Here is a 16,174-nt window from a genome sequence, read left to right on the forward strand (position 1 = left end):
CTTCTAGTCTGCCATTACAAAAGTCGCCCTAGGAGAATTTTCGTCGCGGCCTTATTCCGCCTACTACCAGTGTGAGAGCAGTTGAAGTCTATGGTGAACGCTGGTTGAACTTTCGATTATCTGTAATTGGAATTTGTAGTAATCATCTCCTAATTGACCCGGCCACCCTGACTCCGAGAGACAAAGTGGAATAATGCAATGAGTCACTGGGCAGACGACAATGGAGGACGAGCAGACGACTGTTTACAGACACGCTTGACGTTTTCTTCCATGTCCAGTTGTGATTTTGAAGGCACGTAGAGCTGATGCAAGATCGATAAATTCTCATTTATGAAATAGTCCAATCATAGCTAAATTCACTGGCTTTCCTGTCCGGACTAGCCCCCTAAGGAAGTCAATCTGTCAGAGTCATTTAATCAACGCCTTGATAACATTTTTCACGATAGTCATTTCTGACAATTGTTGATTTGATGAAACTTGGATGTCAGCTTAGGAGAAATGACATTTCGATTTTCTACATTTGCAAGAATCCTTTGTTCAAGAATTTTGGAGACCATAGCGTAATTACAGCAAACGTCAAACATCCAGGGTCTTTCAAACTCCACTTAATGCATGAAGCATAATATCACCCCTTCAGTCATCCAGTGTGTATAGCCATCTTCTATTACATCTATATTAAAAGACGGATGCATAATAAAATGGATAAACGAGAGTGAATAGTGTCTAGACCAGCTGGAGAACATGTTGACTGTTTTACATGTTTTCAAGCCAACAAGGGTTGCATAAAAACGATGAAAACACAAATCTATTCCACGTAAATATATGTCAAGGATGACATATAATTCATGGATGATGATCATTCAACAATGAACTCATTTATATATCTGTTTACTGAACACATGTTCCAGGGTGTAAACATACAACTGTTGATAAAAGTACTGTTAGATGATAATGTAACTGTCTTAAGTCTCGTTTCTAAATAAAGCATGAAGTGACACTTTGACTCGACCTCCGTCTATAAGAAGCCGAGACAGACATAACGCTAGCGAGATTCCTCCCACTTTGACCTACTAAGCGTAGTTAGATCCGACCTGTCACACTCGCCTGCACAAATAAGACACGACGTTCTTCTACGGACGCGTGCAACATTACCCTGGGGTTCAGAGGTGGGGACATTATCTAAATGTCTTTTTCTGACTCATATTGTCACTGTTAGCCTCAAAATGACTTTGAAATTTTCATAAAAAGATACAGACAATTGCTCAGTCCAGTCATAGCCATTACAGGTGGCTTTGAAGTTGTCAGCGCTTAAAGGAGCTGCGATATCTGATCCTACTTACTAATGTTGCGAGGGTGAAAGGTATTTTCCGTCAGTGACACCGTGGACACACAGACCGCTTTGTTACATGCAGAAATGGGAAAGGAAACTATATCGTTGGAGGAAATTTAGGACCGGAAGTGTCGCTAGGGGTACCAACATTACGTTAGTGAGAGTATATTTTAGTAAAGTTTTTGGTATAAATGTCCACTGTCAGATGATTACATTCACACTCACAATCGTTTCCGCAACAAGAATTAAATGCCCGTTTTCAGATGTAGTGCTTTGCCCATACAGGAAATCTTTGTTTGATATTACATGTATTGTAGTACTCGTGGAGGTCCGGTTTAGAATATTGATCTTCGGTAACCCATACTTGTCGTAAGAGGCGACTAACGGGATCGGGTGGTCAGGCTCGCTGACTTGGTTGACACATGTCATCGGTTCCCAATTGCGCAGACAATGCTCATGTTGTTGATCCCTGGATTGTCTGGTCCAGACTCGATTATTTACAGACCGCCGCCATATAGCTGGAATATTGCTGAGTGCCGCGTAAAACTAAACTCACTCACTCACATGTATTGTAGCTTCATTTTACAGCAAGACCTTCGGAAAAGTGACAGAGGGACGGAGTGAGTCGCTTCCGTTATATATGGTTTCTGCTTCCGGTCAAAAGCCAGCAGTTGATCCGAGACCGGTTCATGCACCGGAAGTCTGTTTCAGTCCCTGACCCATGTTAATTTCCCTTCCGTCCAGACCTTAATGCAATCATATAGCCCCAAATAGACTTGCACAAGCCTCTAGGGTAAAAATAAATTGGTCAAATGATAATTTCTACAAAAAGTAATAAATTACTTGCCCCTTCGAAGGATAGAATTACGCAACAGCCATGGGCTCAACATTCGGTACAGCCTTGGAGCAAGGTTAAGCCCCACCCCAAATGAAGCAAAGTTTTCCTAAAGTTCAGAATATCTCTCTGGTTCCTTGTAGTTTAAATGGAGCTGTTTGTTTGTCTATCAAGTTAAGTATTTTCACAGACCAAACATTAATCTACAGTGTTGGTTGTATTTGGGCTGACGTAGTTTCTTGGTTAATGGTTAATGGGTCTTTACCTTTTATGGTGTGTTTTATATAATATCATAGATGAAAGCCGTTATGTCAAACTTCAAACGTAGTTTTGTGATTAAATTTTACCCGCTGAAATCTTCACAGCATGGAGCCTATATAACTTTATCTTGTTTATAGCAGTGTGTTATAGACTTCTGAGTCAAGACTCTAAACTGTTTAAATCTTGTTAAAAATGTGGGGAAATGTCTTTAAAACGAAAATATTTGTCAATACAGTATTCTTTTAATGTTTATGGGATTTTCGGTGTTTATTAGATGATCACATAATTCATTCTTCAACAAAATTCAAAAAGTGACGTTTACAAAAATGAACTTCACCTTTTGACGTTTACATGACTTTTAAGTTTTAAACCGTGGTTAGTGCTAAGATGATCCTAGTATTTAGACATACGATAGTCATTACGCCAAGATTGCCTCGTGAAACCGGCCGTGTATCCTTAACGCAGTGTTTGTATATCGTAGTGCAGTAACGGACCAACACCGTCTGAAAGGCTGCAGTGAAATACGATAAAGAGTAGACGAAGTCAAGTAGCTGTTGTTTACGACGTTGCGTGGTATAATACCGTCACTGTCGTTGTGGTCATGACATGCTTGTCAAGGAGCACGGACAGGCTGATAGGTTGATAAATTGCAACATTGTTTCTCGTCAGGTATTGAGAGATTGATGAGCCTGACTTGACAACTCAAGTGTCAACATGAGCGCGCCTGTACACAGGTAGGGTTCTTGTTAGGACCACGTGTAGTTGTAGCAATAACAGTATTGTCAATGAGGAGGTGTCGACATACAGTAGTGAACGTGGTTGTGTTGTTGTCAGCTGTGCAGGTAGCTGTCATTGTGCAAGCACGTTTTTGTCCAGTTAGAAGATCAATTTCAAAGATAATACCCGATTTCGAATAAACCATACGCTATGTATGATCAAAGAGATTCAGTATTATATCATGCCATATTACAGTGGATCATTGTCCAGTTTTCATGTTCAACCCCCTAGGGAGTATGTGTAAAGTATGTGTAAATAGCATTTTTGTAATTTCGGTTAAGAATTGTTGCTACGTTGGAGCTTACTGTATCGTAGTTCAAAACATACGTTCTTGAAAAATGCGCTTGAATGACAGCCAACATGTGAGATACAAGGAAAATATCATGTCCCTGAATGTAAACAGACGTTCCGAATCAATTTAGACCAAAGAATGACGTAAATATGTGGAATATACGTTGTGAAAATTCTTATGTCCAAGCTTGTACAATTTCTGTGTAAAGATGGACATACTACGCTTGGCCTTTTCCAATGCTGAGGAATTATGCATGTAAAAGACCAAGTATTGTCTTGAGGTTACTCGGAGTTCATTAAATTTCAACCACCATTGTCAGCAAATCGTGTTTATAGTTGTCTTGCTTTAACCATTTTGTACTAATTGCCCTGAACTTCTTATCAAGGTAAACTCAAGTTCACCATAGTGTAGGTAAACGTTAGTTCACTGAAGTTCACTATAGTGTACGTCAGAGTTCGGAGTCCCAGTTTCGAAGTCGTAGGATTGGCCTGATTATTCAATACATATCGGGACGACTAGGGTCAAGAGTGACGTTCTACAATAGAGGTTAAGATTCCTGCCATATCTAAGTGTTAGATAGGATGTCCCCCACACCTCTATCAATAGGGGGTTATCAGATAACCTACGTCCATGTAATCCGCTTGCAATTGAAAACTTGTGAATTGTACCTAGACATGGAATGTAGCAGTCCATTGGTCACTCTCCGGTCAGTGGGTTCGGATATTAAGGTTAATGGTCATTCTAGGTCTACGTTGTGATCGCGTGGGTGATCTCTCTATGTCCTGGTCATCTGAAAGGTCCTCGAGGTCGCAGGGGTCATCACGAGACGATCTTGTCCGGCAGACGACATCTCCACTGTCCCCATGTTGGAGCAGACGGCCATTTTGGAAATCACTTCTGTCGGTTCACTGATAATCGTCATTAAAATAAATGGACATTAACTTGTCCGTGGCTGATAAGGATTTGCGGTGTTATCGAAAAAGAAAAGGCTTTAGCTTTTAATGAATATTTCAAGATGATAAAGGCATTATGTAAGTCAAAAGCAAAAGGTCAGTGTATTTGGGTACCAACTGCCCGATCTTTATGTATATCAGCATTGAAAGGTCAGTAGATTTCCTCAGGTTCTGAATCTCTGGTCTCCCTGGGACTCCTTTTCAATTTAAATGGGTGTGTATGTTAGTATCAAAATTATATATATTCAGAGACTTATCGTTAGTCTTGGGGTCCTTTTCAATTTGAAAGGAATTATTTGTTACCATCAAATCATACATATTCAGAGACTTCGCGTTAGTCTCAGGACCACTTCTGGCCCGGAGTTCCCAACAGGTGCTACAGCGGTGAAAATAGACTAACGCTTAGTCTCTGAATATATATAACTTTGATGGTGACAAACAAGCCCATTTAAACTGAAAAGGAGCCCCAGGGAGACCAGAGATTCAGAACCGGAGGAAATCTAGACTTGCTTTATTTAGGGCTTTAGCACTGCAGATAGGGCTTGGCAGTAGGGAAAATAATGTGGTTCAGGGACTGTGAGACAGACTACAGTGAAAAGGATGAATGGAACTGAGGCTTACTGGAATGGGATGTTACTCAGTGAAAGGTCGTGGGGAGTAGTTTGGTCATGTAACTGAGTAAGTGAGTGAGTGAAACAGGGTTGCGACCATGGTGACTAAGCAGTACTTCAACCTCAAAGACAACCATATGATATAAGCCTTTCATGACGTTACACTCGCAGACGACAATCAGACACCATTACCTTTGGACTGATTGGTCTTGACCTTCTGGGTCCGGGAGTAAGTGACCACTGTTATTCGGGGCAGTGCACCTCCTGGCTCACTGAAAGCACCATAAAGACATCACAATTCGCACTGTCCGCATTTTACTGATCCGGACCTGACCCAGTGAGGGTCGAGTTGACGCTAAGAACTCGTTAATTAGCTACCTGTGAAACCGGTGTCTTTGAAGTTTCTGATCAGGCCTATCAACCTGCTGGTGGTACTTAGCGAGGGTTGTTCTGTGTGGATGTGGGAGGCAAAATGAGGAGCAGTATCGGGATTTATTGGCAAAGGAAACAATGGTGACGTCCGTAAGCCTCTCCCGTAACTGTTTGAGTCGACAAGAGGGGTCGTAGGCTTACTGGCTGTCATCACCACTGGGGACGATCTCATAAGTCATGCTGCGGAAAGTGTGGTTTTAATAAGAGCGAGTGAATGAGTTTAATTTTGCGCCGCTTTTAGCAATATTCCAGCAATATCACGGCGGGGGGACACCAGAAATGGGCTTCACACATTGTGCCCATGTGGGGAATTGAACCCGGGTATTTAACCACCGGGCTACCCCATCGCCGCTTTTAATAAAAAAAGCATTTCACTAACGTTTGTGTTTTGTGTACAAATGAAAATATTGAAAGATTTCTCTGTTTTTATATTTGACACGGAATAGCAAAGGAGTCTTGAGAATTTCTGCTTGAAGCAAAGGAAATCTAGACTTGCCAAAGTATTGTTTACTTTCTGGTGGATTTCGGATACTTTTAGTTCAGTGTTAGTCTGTCTCACAGTCCCTGAACCACATTATTTTCCCTACAGCCTATCCTTCCCTGTAGTGCTAAAGCCCTAACCGAAGCAAGTCTAGATTTCCCCAGGTTCAGAATCTCTGGTCTCCTAGGGCTCCTTTTCAATTTAAATGGGCTTGTTTGTTACTATCAAAGTTATATATATTCAGAGACTAAGCCTTAGTCTAGTTCAGTGTCTGTATGAAAAGTCACTTTTCTGCTGGACATCCTCTGTTGGCACCGTCCGCTGGTCGGTGACAAAGGAACGGTCTCGGATCATTGAATTAAAATAGACATTCAATGATATATTAAGGGGATTGATGTTTATCCTGTAGCTAATGTTATGGAATCCTTGAAATCCAGGGGTGTTTTGTCGTATTGTTACCATGATCCCGGAGAGCGTGCGACAAGATGTCCCCCCAAGTCTTGTTCCAGAGTCACCCTTTGGGCATTATACGTCTGTGATTGACTCCGTTACGACAGTATGCTCCAACCAAAACCATCGTGACGAACTGTTAGATAATTAAGTTATTCCACGCCAGTATATATAACGGTAATACGTTTGTAACGACCCCTAAGGATGTTTAAGACTTCTGATTGGCCGATACCAGTCTCTGGCTGAGGTGCCCGGATGATTACCCCCACGTAACACTATAATGACCAAGTAGGAGAAATTGCCTGTACAGCCCGGGTTTTTGATACCGGAGATGGTGAACACAATGAAAGATAACGATCTCTATAACATAACGCACTCCGATTCAATAATCACATCCTAGCGTGTGTTCTGATTGCAATCGTTTTATCTCTACCCGGTTATTGAGACGTGTGTTTGATAACATGTCTGGTCTAACCGTCTCCGCCTTTAGACAGAACGACTCGGCGTTAATAATCTCCAAGTTAATGTTTCGCTGAATCATCGTAATGTACGTGCCTCAGTTTTCCTGAGGGAGAAGGTCTTGCCCCAGCTGACAATACCGATACAAATCCCTGATCTGTTTCGGTTACAGTTTGGGGCAAGGGTGAACCAGTCGTTTAAGGCGCCGCAATTCGCTGTGTAGAGTGATGTCTCTTGGGAACTCCAGTAACCTCTGGTTGTAGGTTCGAGTCCCAGTGCGCCCTGACAGTGATTTCAGTCAGCACCATACCCATCCTGGTGGGTTTCGACAAAGTAGTAAACGCCTATGACCTGCACGCCTTTCCTTCCCCACGCTGCTGAGTGCGGCGTAAAACTAAACTCACTCACTCACCCACGCTGCGGTGTAACTGGAATACTGTCCAACGACGTTAAACGCAAATCACGTCACGGAGCTTTGAGGGGTATATGTTATGTCCTGAGACTCTTGTAAATTTCAGGAATGCACTGTGCCATGGAGTATGGTTTTAAGCTGCTTTTAGTACTATTCCACAATATCACGGCGGGGTACACTAGGAATTGGCTGAACATATTGTACCCATGCGGGAATCGGACAGAGGTCTTCGGGGTTGTTGTTGGTGGGGTAGCCTAGTGGTTAAAACGTTCGCTCGTCACGCCGAAGACCCGGGTTCGATTCCCCACATGGGTACAATGTGTGAAGCCCATTTCTGGTGTCCCCCGCCGTGATATTGCTGGAATATTGCTAAAAGCGGCGTAAAACTAAACCTCACTCACTCACTCTTCGGGGTGACAAACGATCGCTTTAACCACTAGGCTTCCCCGGCGCCTTCTAGGTAATGGAACATGGCGGGTTGTATTGAATTACAAGTCATGAATTCCTCGAAATCCAGCACGCGAATTGGACGCGGGCATTGTTCTTAAGGGTAGATCTTCCAGATGACTAGATGGTATGTGTGTCCGACGCGATTATCCAACAGTGTCATAACCTGTATTGTCACAGATGAAATGCATCTGAGGATAATGACGAGGCTCTGGTCTGATCCGTTACGTCACTACGACCCCGCCAGATGGCGTATTGATTGCCGCTTTTACCCAGTCCCCCAAACGGGATTATGAACATACCAAAATAGCCCCTGGTCTGGAGGTGACTGCTGAAACACATGTGGCCAAAGCCATTAAGTGCAATTCACCATAAGGCCAAATTCCGAATTCCTCTGTGAAGCATTGCCGGCTTTGGGAACCATCTGTATAAGTATTACCAGAAATCAAATCTGAAAAAAACAACAACCTTACATTCTTTCGACCTCATTCTTTCCCCATACTTTCGTTTTTGTTATTTAAAAACGACTAATCTGAAATATTTACAACACTGCATCGACCCGAATATCACAGCAGTACATGTATATTGGTGTTGTTGTCGTTTAACGTCGCCCTCAGCAAGATTCCCGCTTTTTGGCGTTGGTCTGAAAATATATGATCCTGAACCAGGCAATCCAGTGATTAACATCATGATCATCGCAATTGGGAACCGATGGCATGTGTCAACCATGTCAGCGAGCCTGACCACCCGATACCGTTAGTCGCCTATTACGACAAGCACGGGTTACTGAAGTCCAGTCCTAACCTGGATCATCAGAGATATTACAACAGTAACAACACAAATAAAACGTGTTGGTGTCAATGCCAATTCTCGGGTGTGATGTGGATTTGATACGGGTCTTTGTGCTGTTTGCATACAAACAGGAATCCTTCCATAATGGTCGGAACTCAGTCAGTGCTCAGTACAAATGATCACTTTACGTAGAGTTACATCCCGTCCATTAACTGTGTTGGTAGAGGGAGCCACCCGAGGAAACCCTTGCATAACTCTGTTCGGCATGACTCCATTATCTTAGGGTCACTTACTCAGTGTGGCGTGTGGTGAGCTCACGACATGATGGTCTGACGTAACGGGGTTAACCCTAAGCTTGTGGAAGTGTTGGGGAAGCCCTCTCAATGAAGTCGGATCAAACAGTTAGCATTTATAGTGTCAACATTGTAAGAATGAAGTACGAGTGCTTCAACAGTTAATGGTATTACGTGTATTGGCGTGTGTTGGCAAGTCTGTCTTCACTTACTACGTGCATGGAGAATGTAGCATTGTGTCGTAGTACAATGCCTTTCGCACTGGGAATTCGAACAGAACCGGGCACATTTGGAAATTAACAAAGACGTAATCATTGTAGTAGTGGCTGAATATGTCACTGCGTACATATATGTATCCATGGCTCAGAGCATGTTCAAATACATACGTCTTTGAGTGGCACAGCTTAGTGGTTAACGCCAACGTCCCGGGTTCGATTCCTTTTATAAGTAACTATTTGTCTACTCGTCAGGCAAGAATTAAAGAGTAAAGGGATTCACAGTGTATAACCATGTCGTTAGATAAGACAAAATATATACTTATGTTAGTATTCTACGTCATATGCACAGCTCCGTACCTTAGTAGTCAGACGGGGCGGTTGGGTAGCCTAGTGGTTAAAGCGTTCGCTCGTCACGCCGAAGACCCGGGTTCGATTCCCCACATGGGTACAATGTGTGAAGCCCATTTCTGGTGTCCCCCGCCGTGATTTTGCTGAAATATTGTTAAAAGCGGCGTAAAACTGAACTCACTCACTCACTAGTAGTCAGACGTCACACCGAAGGCACAGGTTCGATTCCAACTTGAGTAAGTATGTGAAGCCCATTTCTGTTGTCCCCGGGTAGTATAGTGGACGCCGCGAATGGCTGCATAATTGCTGATACGGAATTTTCACTTTCTAACTTGATTGATGCTGAAAGCTGAGCAAATTGAAACTTACTATGGGATATAATGTATTGACACTTCTCACCGTAGGATCAGCTGACCTTAACATTAACACAGCCCTGTTCAAGAATAACCAGTGTAGGATATGTACCCATTGACACCACTGTGTCAGTGCTTGATCCTCTTCGACTGGTCAAGGGTGCCAACCTATAGAAATTACAACACTGAGTAAAATCGAGGTGTAATGCTTTACATCAGGCTGATAAGACGCTTGTGAAGAATGTGCTAAGCTGAGCATAACGATAGACTGATGAAAGACCTTGACGCCGCAATTTCACAATGGCGGGGAATTAATCAGTAGGAGGACCAATGGATTCGAACCAGCAAATTATATGAGAAGATTGAACAAGGGATTTCAGAGATTGAAAGGGGAGGAAAGGGGCTTTAAATTATCACGTGCAATTACAGACCCTTATGCACATTCTGAATAAATACTGTAATTACAAACCGTAAGCCTTTCATACAAACCCACAAGAAAGGCATTGCGTTAGACTGGGGTTTCGCATTTGCAGCGATGCGTTAGTGACACGGACGTATCATTGTCGAATCATTACGTCAAGCCAGTTTGAGCTTTTAGCACGGTAGTGTTATCTGTAGTAAAAGCAAAGGAATTTGGTTGTCTTTCCCACGAATTTTGCACCGGTGAAATATAATACTTCCTAAAGGGGCGCCGTTACAATATTACACAGGCAGTTACGATGTGTAGTCTTCATCAGTGCCTACTTATGCTGCTTTAAAGGTCGTACGAAGCCGCAGTAAACAGCGTGTTTACTTCTACCGAATTAGAAAGGATAACTGTAGGATTGTTTGCACGGCCATTAGCTAAGACCACCTCAACTTGTGTGAACAACGTCCATTTGCCTCTTTGCGGAGTTTGATGTTCACAGGGGGGTCTTTGAGGATTACCTAGTTGGCGTTAGACGGTATATTTGACCCCACTGACCAATGGGGAAGGGGGTGGTGTCAGCGTCTTGTGACAAATTAATGACGAAGGGGGATAACTGTCAAAAATACACAATTAGCGCAGCTTAAAATGCCCACTTCCCCTAACAAGCCGTGTTCCTTTGTCCAGCATGGACAGCCGCTGTAGTTATTCTCCGCTTGGCGTATATAGAGTGATATATCACGCCATGTTAAGGGAAAAGGTGAAAATGGATGGCAATATAGGTTAATACCCCCAGCATTCTTCACAGGTGCTGTACAATACCTCAGCTTAAATTGCCCAAACAACCCCCATTTTTCATAACAAGCAGATTTGTACGCATTAAGAATCGACATGCTTCTCTGTACAGACCAATGAAGTGGCCATTATCTGTATGAGAGGGGGCAACAAACTCGGCCAGCCTTGCAATGCTGATATCATCATGCTATCTTCCCCCTTTTATTTTATCTCGTCGCTGGTCACAGAGCGTTGACCTTTTGTCTGAAAGGGTGTATTTTACCATGAAAATTTACAAATTGCATGTCTGTAAGTATAGCCAGAAGGTTCATACTCCTGGACCGAAACAGGTTAAAAGAATCCAGCACGAATGATCAAACTCAGATGTCACGTCTAGGTTTATTTTGCTGAGTCAACAAATCAGTATATGGTCATGTATGAAGACACTAGCCATGAAGTGGAACATCCGCTGCTTCAAAAATGTGAAAGGGCTTCCCAATGGTTAGGATGATGCAATAGGCCATGCAGGAGCTTTGTCCCTTATACGTTACAGGATCCGCTGTTCGTTTGATAAGTACCGTTAGTATCTGTTCGTACCGAGTAGGGTCCTTGGACAGCACCATAGCTCGTTATTCGCAAAAGTTGTAAACGTATATTTTTTCCTATCACATTGACACTAAATCCCCATCACTTACACACAGACCTGCGTTAAAAAATTGGGGGGAGGGTGTAGAATTTAGAACAGCATTTCTGGGTCGATTGTTAGGGCAATAGCGCATAAAGGAGCTAGGTAGAAGTTTTATTGCAGGCCACTAGAACGATATTTGATGAACGCATTCAGAAGGTATTTTAATGGAAATAATCCCGAGGTTAGCCGAGGGCATATGTACGACTAATGTAGCAGACATTGTTAGGTGGCATTCTAACTTGGGCAGTAGCCACAGCTATTAGGGTACTGGGGCTTGCTTGTCGCTCTCAGTAATGACTGCCTACCACGCCATTACTCGGGGTGGTTATATTGTGCTGACTAACTTACATGCGTTATCCGTAACAAGACACGATTTCAGTTTTTGATAAAACTGGAACAGTTAACCTTTCCTGAGCATAATTGAGGAAGCTGAAACATGGGGGATTCCTGGCACAACTGTCTGAACGCCTAATGCATTTCAACTGATTTCTTCAAAGTATATAATTAAGATCTCCAACCCACGAACGCGTTTGATAAAGATAAAGATTAAATAGATAAAATATTTATTGTGCAAACGTTCCATACAGAAACAGTGACAATGTTCTATAAACTACATAAACAAGAGTGAGTGAGTTAAGTTTAACGCCGCACTCAGCAATATTCCAGCTATATGGCGGCGGTCTATAAATAATCGAGTCTGGACCAGACAATCCAGTGATCAACAGCATGAACATCGATCTGCGCAATTGAGAACCGATGACATGTGTCAACCAAGTCAGCGAGCCTGACCACCCGATCCCGTTAGTCGCCTCTTACGACAAGCATAGTCGCCTTTGTGGCAAGCATGAGTTGCTGAAGACCTATTCTACCCCGGATCTTCACGGGTGACATAAACAAGATATATAATGAATCATATATATATATGATGAGTAACAAGTGCTAACAGTCATGATCATAGGAATATCTCGGAATGTTATCACCTTTTTCGAAGCAAAGAAGATAAAACATATTTCATTGTATTTGTTAAGATAACGTTCCCATCATGCCGAGAGCGCTGAGGGTGTAAATCCGTTGTATGCATAAGTTCAGGCCGTCTGTCAATGCAGGCGTTAGTGTCCTCCCCGGGCAAGATGGGTGTCATTCTTTTTACATGCCGTATGTTTAAGTAATTAGAGTAAATTCGAATTTGGCCTGAAGGTACAACCCCGCCATTGTTGGTACAGGTGTAGGGAAACACGACCATTAATCAGCCCTAATGAACACACGTGTTGTTACAAAGGTTCAGTAATTCGATAACTGTTTGTAATGTATTCTAATTACTTCATTACCCCATGCTGCTTGTGTTTATATCGGGGGTGTATATCGCATGTTCTCCGAGGAAGTAATTAACGCTGACACAACAACGTGACACGCTAATTGCTGACAATGGAGTAATCATCAAAAGGAATCTGAATGGGTTTTTTCAAATGTTTCACAGGACGCAAGACCAAAGAGTTTAAAATAATTGAAATATAATCCCACCATGATGCTGGGAGTTATGAATGTGTTGAAATACTGAAAGAGATTTAAGATTTCTAATGAGAGGAAGTATCCTGAATGGATCATATTACTAAACATTCAATCTGCATCCTCCAGTTGAATTGCTCGGTCTGTATTGAGGAAGAAATGATAATGAGGAGGAAGAAATGATTCTTTATGAGGAAATATAATATCCGACGAATGTTCAATATACACTGTAAAATTAGCCAAAAGCCCTCTTGTGGTTATACTAAATGGATCGGATGGTCGGACTCGCTGACTTTGTTGACATGTCATCATATCCTGACTGCGTAGATCGATGCTCATGACATCATTCACTGAATTGTCTGGTCCAGACAGTTATTTTCATGACCGTTGTCATGTAGCTAGAATAGTTCTGAGTGCGGCGTTAAACAACGAAAGAGATGATGTGCCCTAGTTTTCATGGAGTCATTGTTACACCTGATGTCATGTCAAACAAAACACTCAGTTCAAAACAGGTGTCCGGTGATCCATTTATCGTAGTTATTGTAACTGATATCTGAAAATCACCTGGCCCACTGGGCCATCACTAGGATCTGTTGTGTTGATATTCCCTGAGAAACCAATAACCGCTGCTGAGTTGTAACTGAAACAGTTTGGGAAAAACAAGATTTAAGATATTGTATACGCGACACGTTAATTGCGTCACATGAGACAACTATATGACAGTAGGCGGTGTTTAGAAGCGAACGCGATACATTTGTGAGAGGTATGTGTGCTGACCTCGTATCGTTTAAGCTTCAATTACAGGGTTCAAATCCCAGATTTGCTGACATTATGTTTCACCAATTTTGTTCCCTCTTTGACTACGACCTCGGTCTTCGTGGCTTACTTCTCATATTACCACATGGGTACAATGTGTGAAGCCCATTTCTGGTGTTCCCCGCCGTGATATTGCTGAAATATTGCTAAAAACGGCGAAAAACTCACTCACACACTTGCTGTTGGAACAACCCCCTTTTGAAAATGACTTAAGATCACATAGAATTTTTTTTTTTTGGCGTTGGCGGAGCCAATGGGGGTTCGAACCCCCCTGAACCCCATCCTTTCAAAATTCCTGGATCCGCCCATGACTCACTTACTACCCAGTACGCCCTCGCACCGTGATTTATCTGAAATGCACTTCTAGATGGCTCCAACCCAAGCTTGCTCTCCTAAATTTAGTTGTTTGAAACTGGTAACATATTCTCTTGGGTCAACTCGTTGCCTCTGAGTTACCCCCTCTCGCTAATCCATCCCAACATCAAATACACTCTTATAGCTCGAGGGATTAATGTGAAAGATACATGTTGGCTCCTGCTCGTAAACCGGTGTCACTTGAAACAGATGACCCGGGCGGACAGAGGGGACACGTTTCTCCAGCAAAGAATGTCCCTTGCTAAAGTTACGACTCCGCTTGTCGCGTGAGGTTAGAAGTTCACGTGAACGAACGGTCATCTCATGGTGTTGCCCAAAGCTACGAATAGCCGGACTGAGTTTGCTGGTCGATTTTCACATAAACGATCACAATGGCCGGGGTAATGGTCACGTTAAACCAAGTTTAATCCAAGGAAGCTTGTTTAATGCATGTCAATCAACGAATTATGATTACAGTAATCTAACACCAATGACTCATTATGGGTTGCAGTGAACATAAAACAAGACGAAATTCTAGTTTGATGAATATTGTTACCATGCAGGTAGCGTTCCCAAACAGTCACGTTGATGTATCGCGTGTCCCAGGTGTAAATATTGACATGTAAGATAAGATAAGCAAACTTTAACAGTGCACGACAGAGTGAGTGAGGGAGATGAGATTATGATTGGACATCTGGGTAACCAGATTGATGGTCGCAGATAACCTTGTCAATAGGCCTGTTGTCACTGGGTGTGGATTGTAGTACTGTAGTGGAAGATCAGAGGACTGGAGATAGCATTATTGATAAACAAGGAGACAGTTGGCAGACATAGTTAATCAATTATTACCATCATCATCATCATCACTATCACTATCTTCATCATCATCATCACATTCATGCCATTAACATCATCACTATCATCATCATCGTCATCATCATGGTCACCACCACATCCCAGTCATGCTATTCACACCATCACTATCATCATCATCATCATCATCATCATCATCATCATCATCATGTCTTTACGACTTTCAGAACTTCATACTTATTTGTTTCATCATAAACCACCAATGGTGCTGCAAGAGCAGTATATGACATATTTTACATATCATATTCACAACAAGGGGTATTTAATTTATTACAACTCATTTTCGAGCATTAAACTCGATTTAAATTTAATTAAAGATTTCATAACACCTTGGCCCTTGCATGAGACTAACTTGCGAGTTATCATCTTAACAATGGTCATGTTGGTACTCATGAAGCTGTACCTTCCTTGTGTGACACTCATGGTTATATGCTTCTGTTTCTGTTATTGCAGGGTTCTTGTACATGGTGCAGTGTAAGCGGAAGGAAAGTAGTGCTAAAACCAGTCAGTTTACTCCAACTGACGGATGCGGAAAGGGTTGCGCTACAGAAAATAGCCCTACCCAAACTTCAGTCTATGGACATTGGTCCTTTATCTGTTCCAAAAGGTAAGGAAAACACTGATCTTTTTAAAACTAACATCTATCGTCTCTCTTATAGTTCGTATGATTTCTGCTGAGGATGCATTCCGGCTCCTGTTCGTAAAGAGGTGTCCGACTTGCTTACCCTTTTCGTGAACACTGTTTTTCAGTTTTCCATTAACATCATTGTCATGACAATGTTGCCTTTCTACTCTATGACATTAGTTTCGACAGATGAACAAGACTGAGTATTCTCTCGCGTTGATCTTTTGAAATTATTCAAGGCAAAAAAACGTCTTCTACATAGAGTTACAAGCCACTTTAACAATCTGTAAGTTTTGGAAAATATGAAATTAAAGAAACTCAGTTATATTCCGACGTGTATTTAACTAAGAATGATTTTAGCACTTCCTATCTCTAATGAAATATTCCC

The 16,174-nt window shown here is 42.2% G+C and overlaps 1 protein-coding gene across 4 annotated transcripts in view; it reads left to right on the plus strand.

The window, feature by feature from the left end:
* LOC124271382 (rho GTPase-activating protein 6-like) overlaps window positions 1–16,174 on the plus strand; it is a 112,771-nt gene that overhangs the window by 70,101 nt on the left and 26,496 nt on the right. For all 4 annotated transcript variants that reach the window (XM_046706626.1, XM_046706685.1, XM_046706753.1 and 1 more), the window contains one exon: window positions 15,615–15,768. In XM_046706626.1, coding sequence (XP_046562582.1) covers window positions 15,615–15,768 — 154 coding nt within the window. The remainder of the gene's footprint in view (window positions 1–15,614; window positions 15,769–16,174) is intronic.

Source organism: Haliotis rubra, unplaced genomic scaffold (genome assembly GCF_003918875.1).
Source record: "Haliotis rubra isolate DU_JTF1 unplaced genomic scaffold, ASM391887v1 Scf1, whole genome shotgun sequence".
Taxonomy (NCBI): Eukaryota; Metazoa; Mollusca; class Gastropoda; order Lepetellida; family Haliotidae; genus Haliotis; species Haliotis rubra.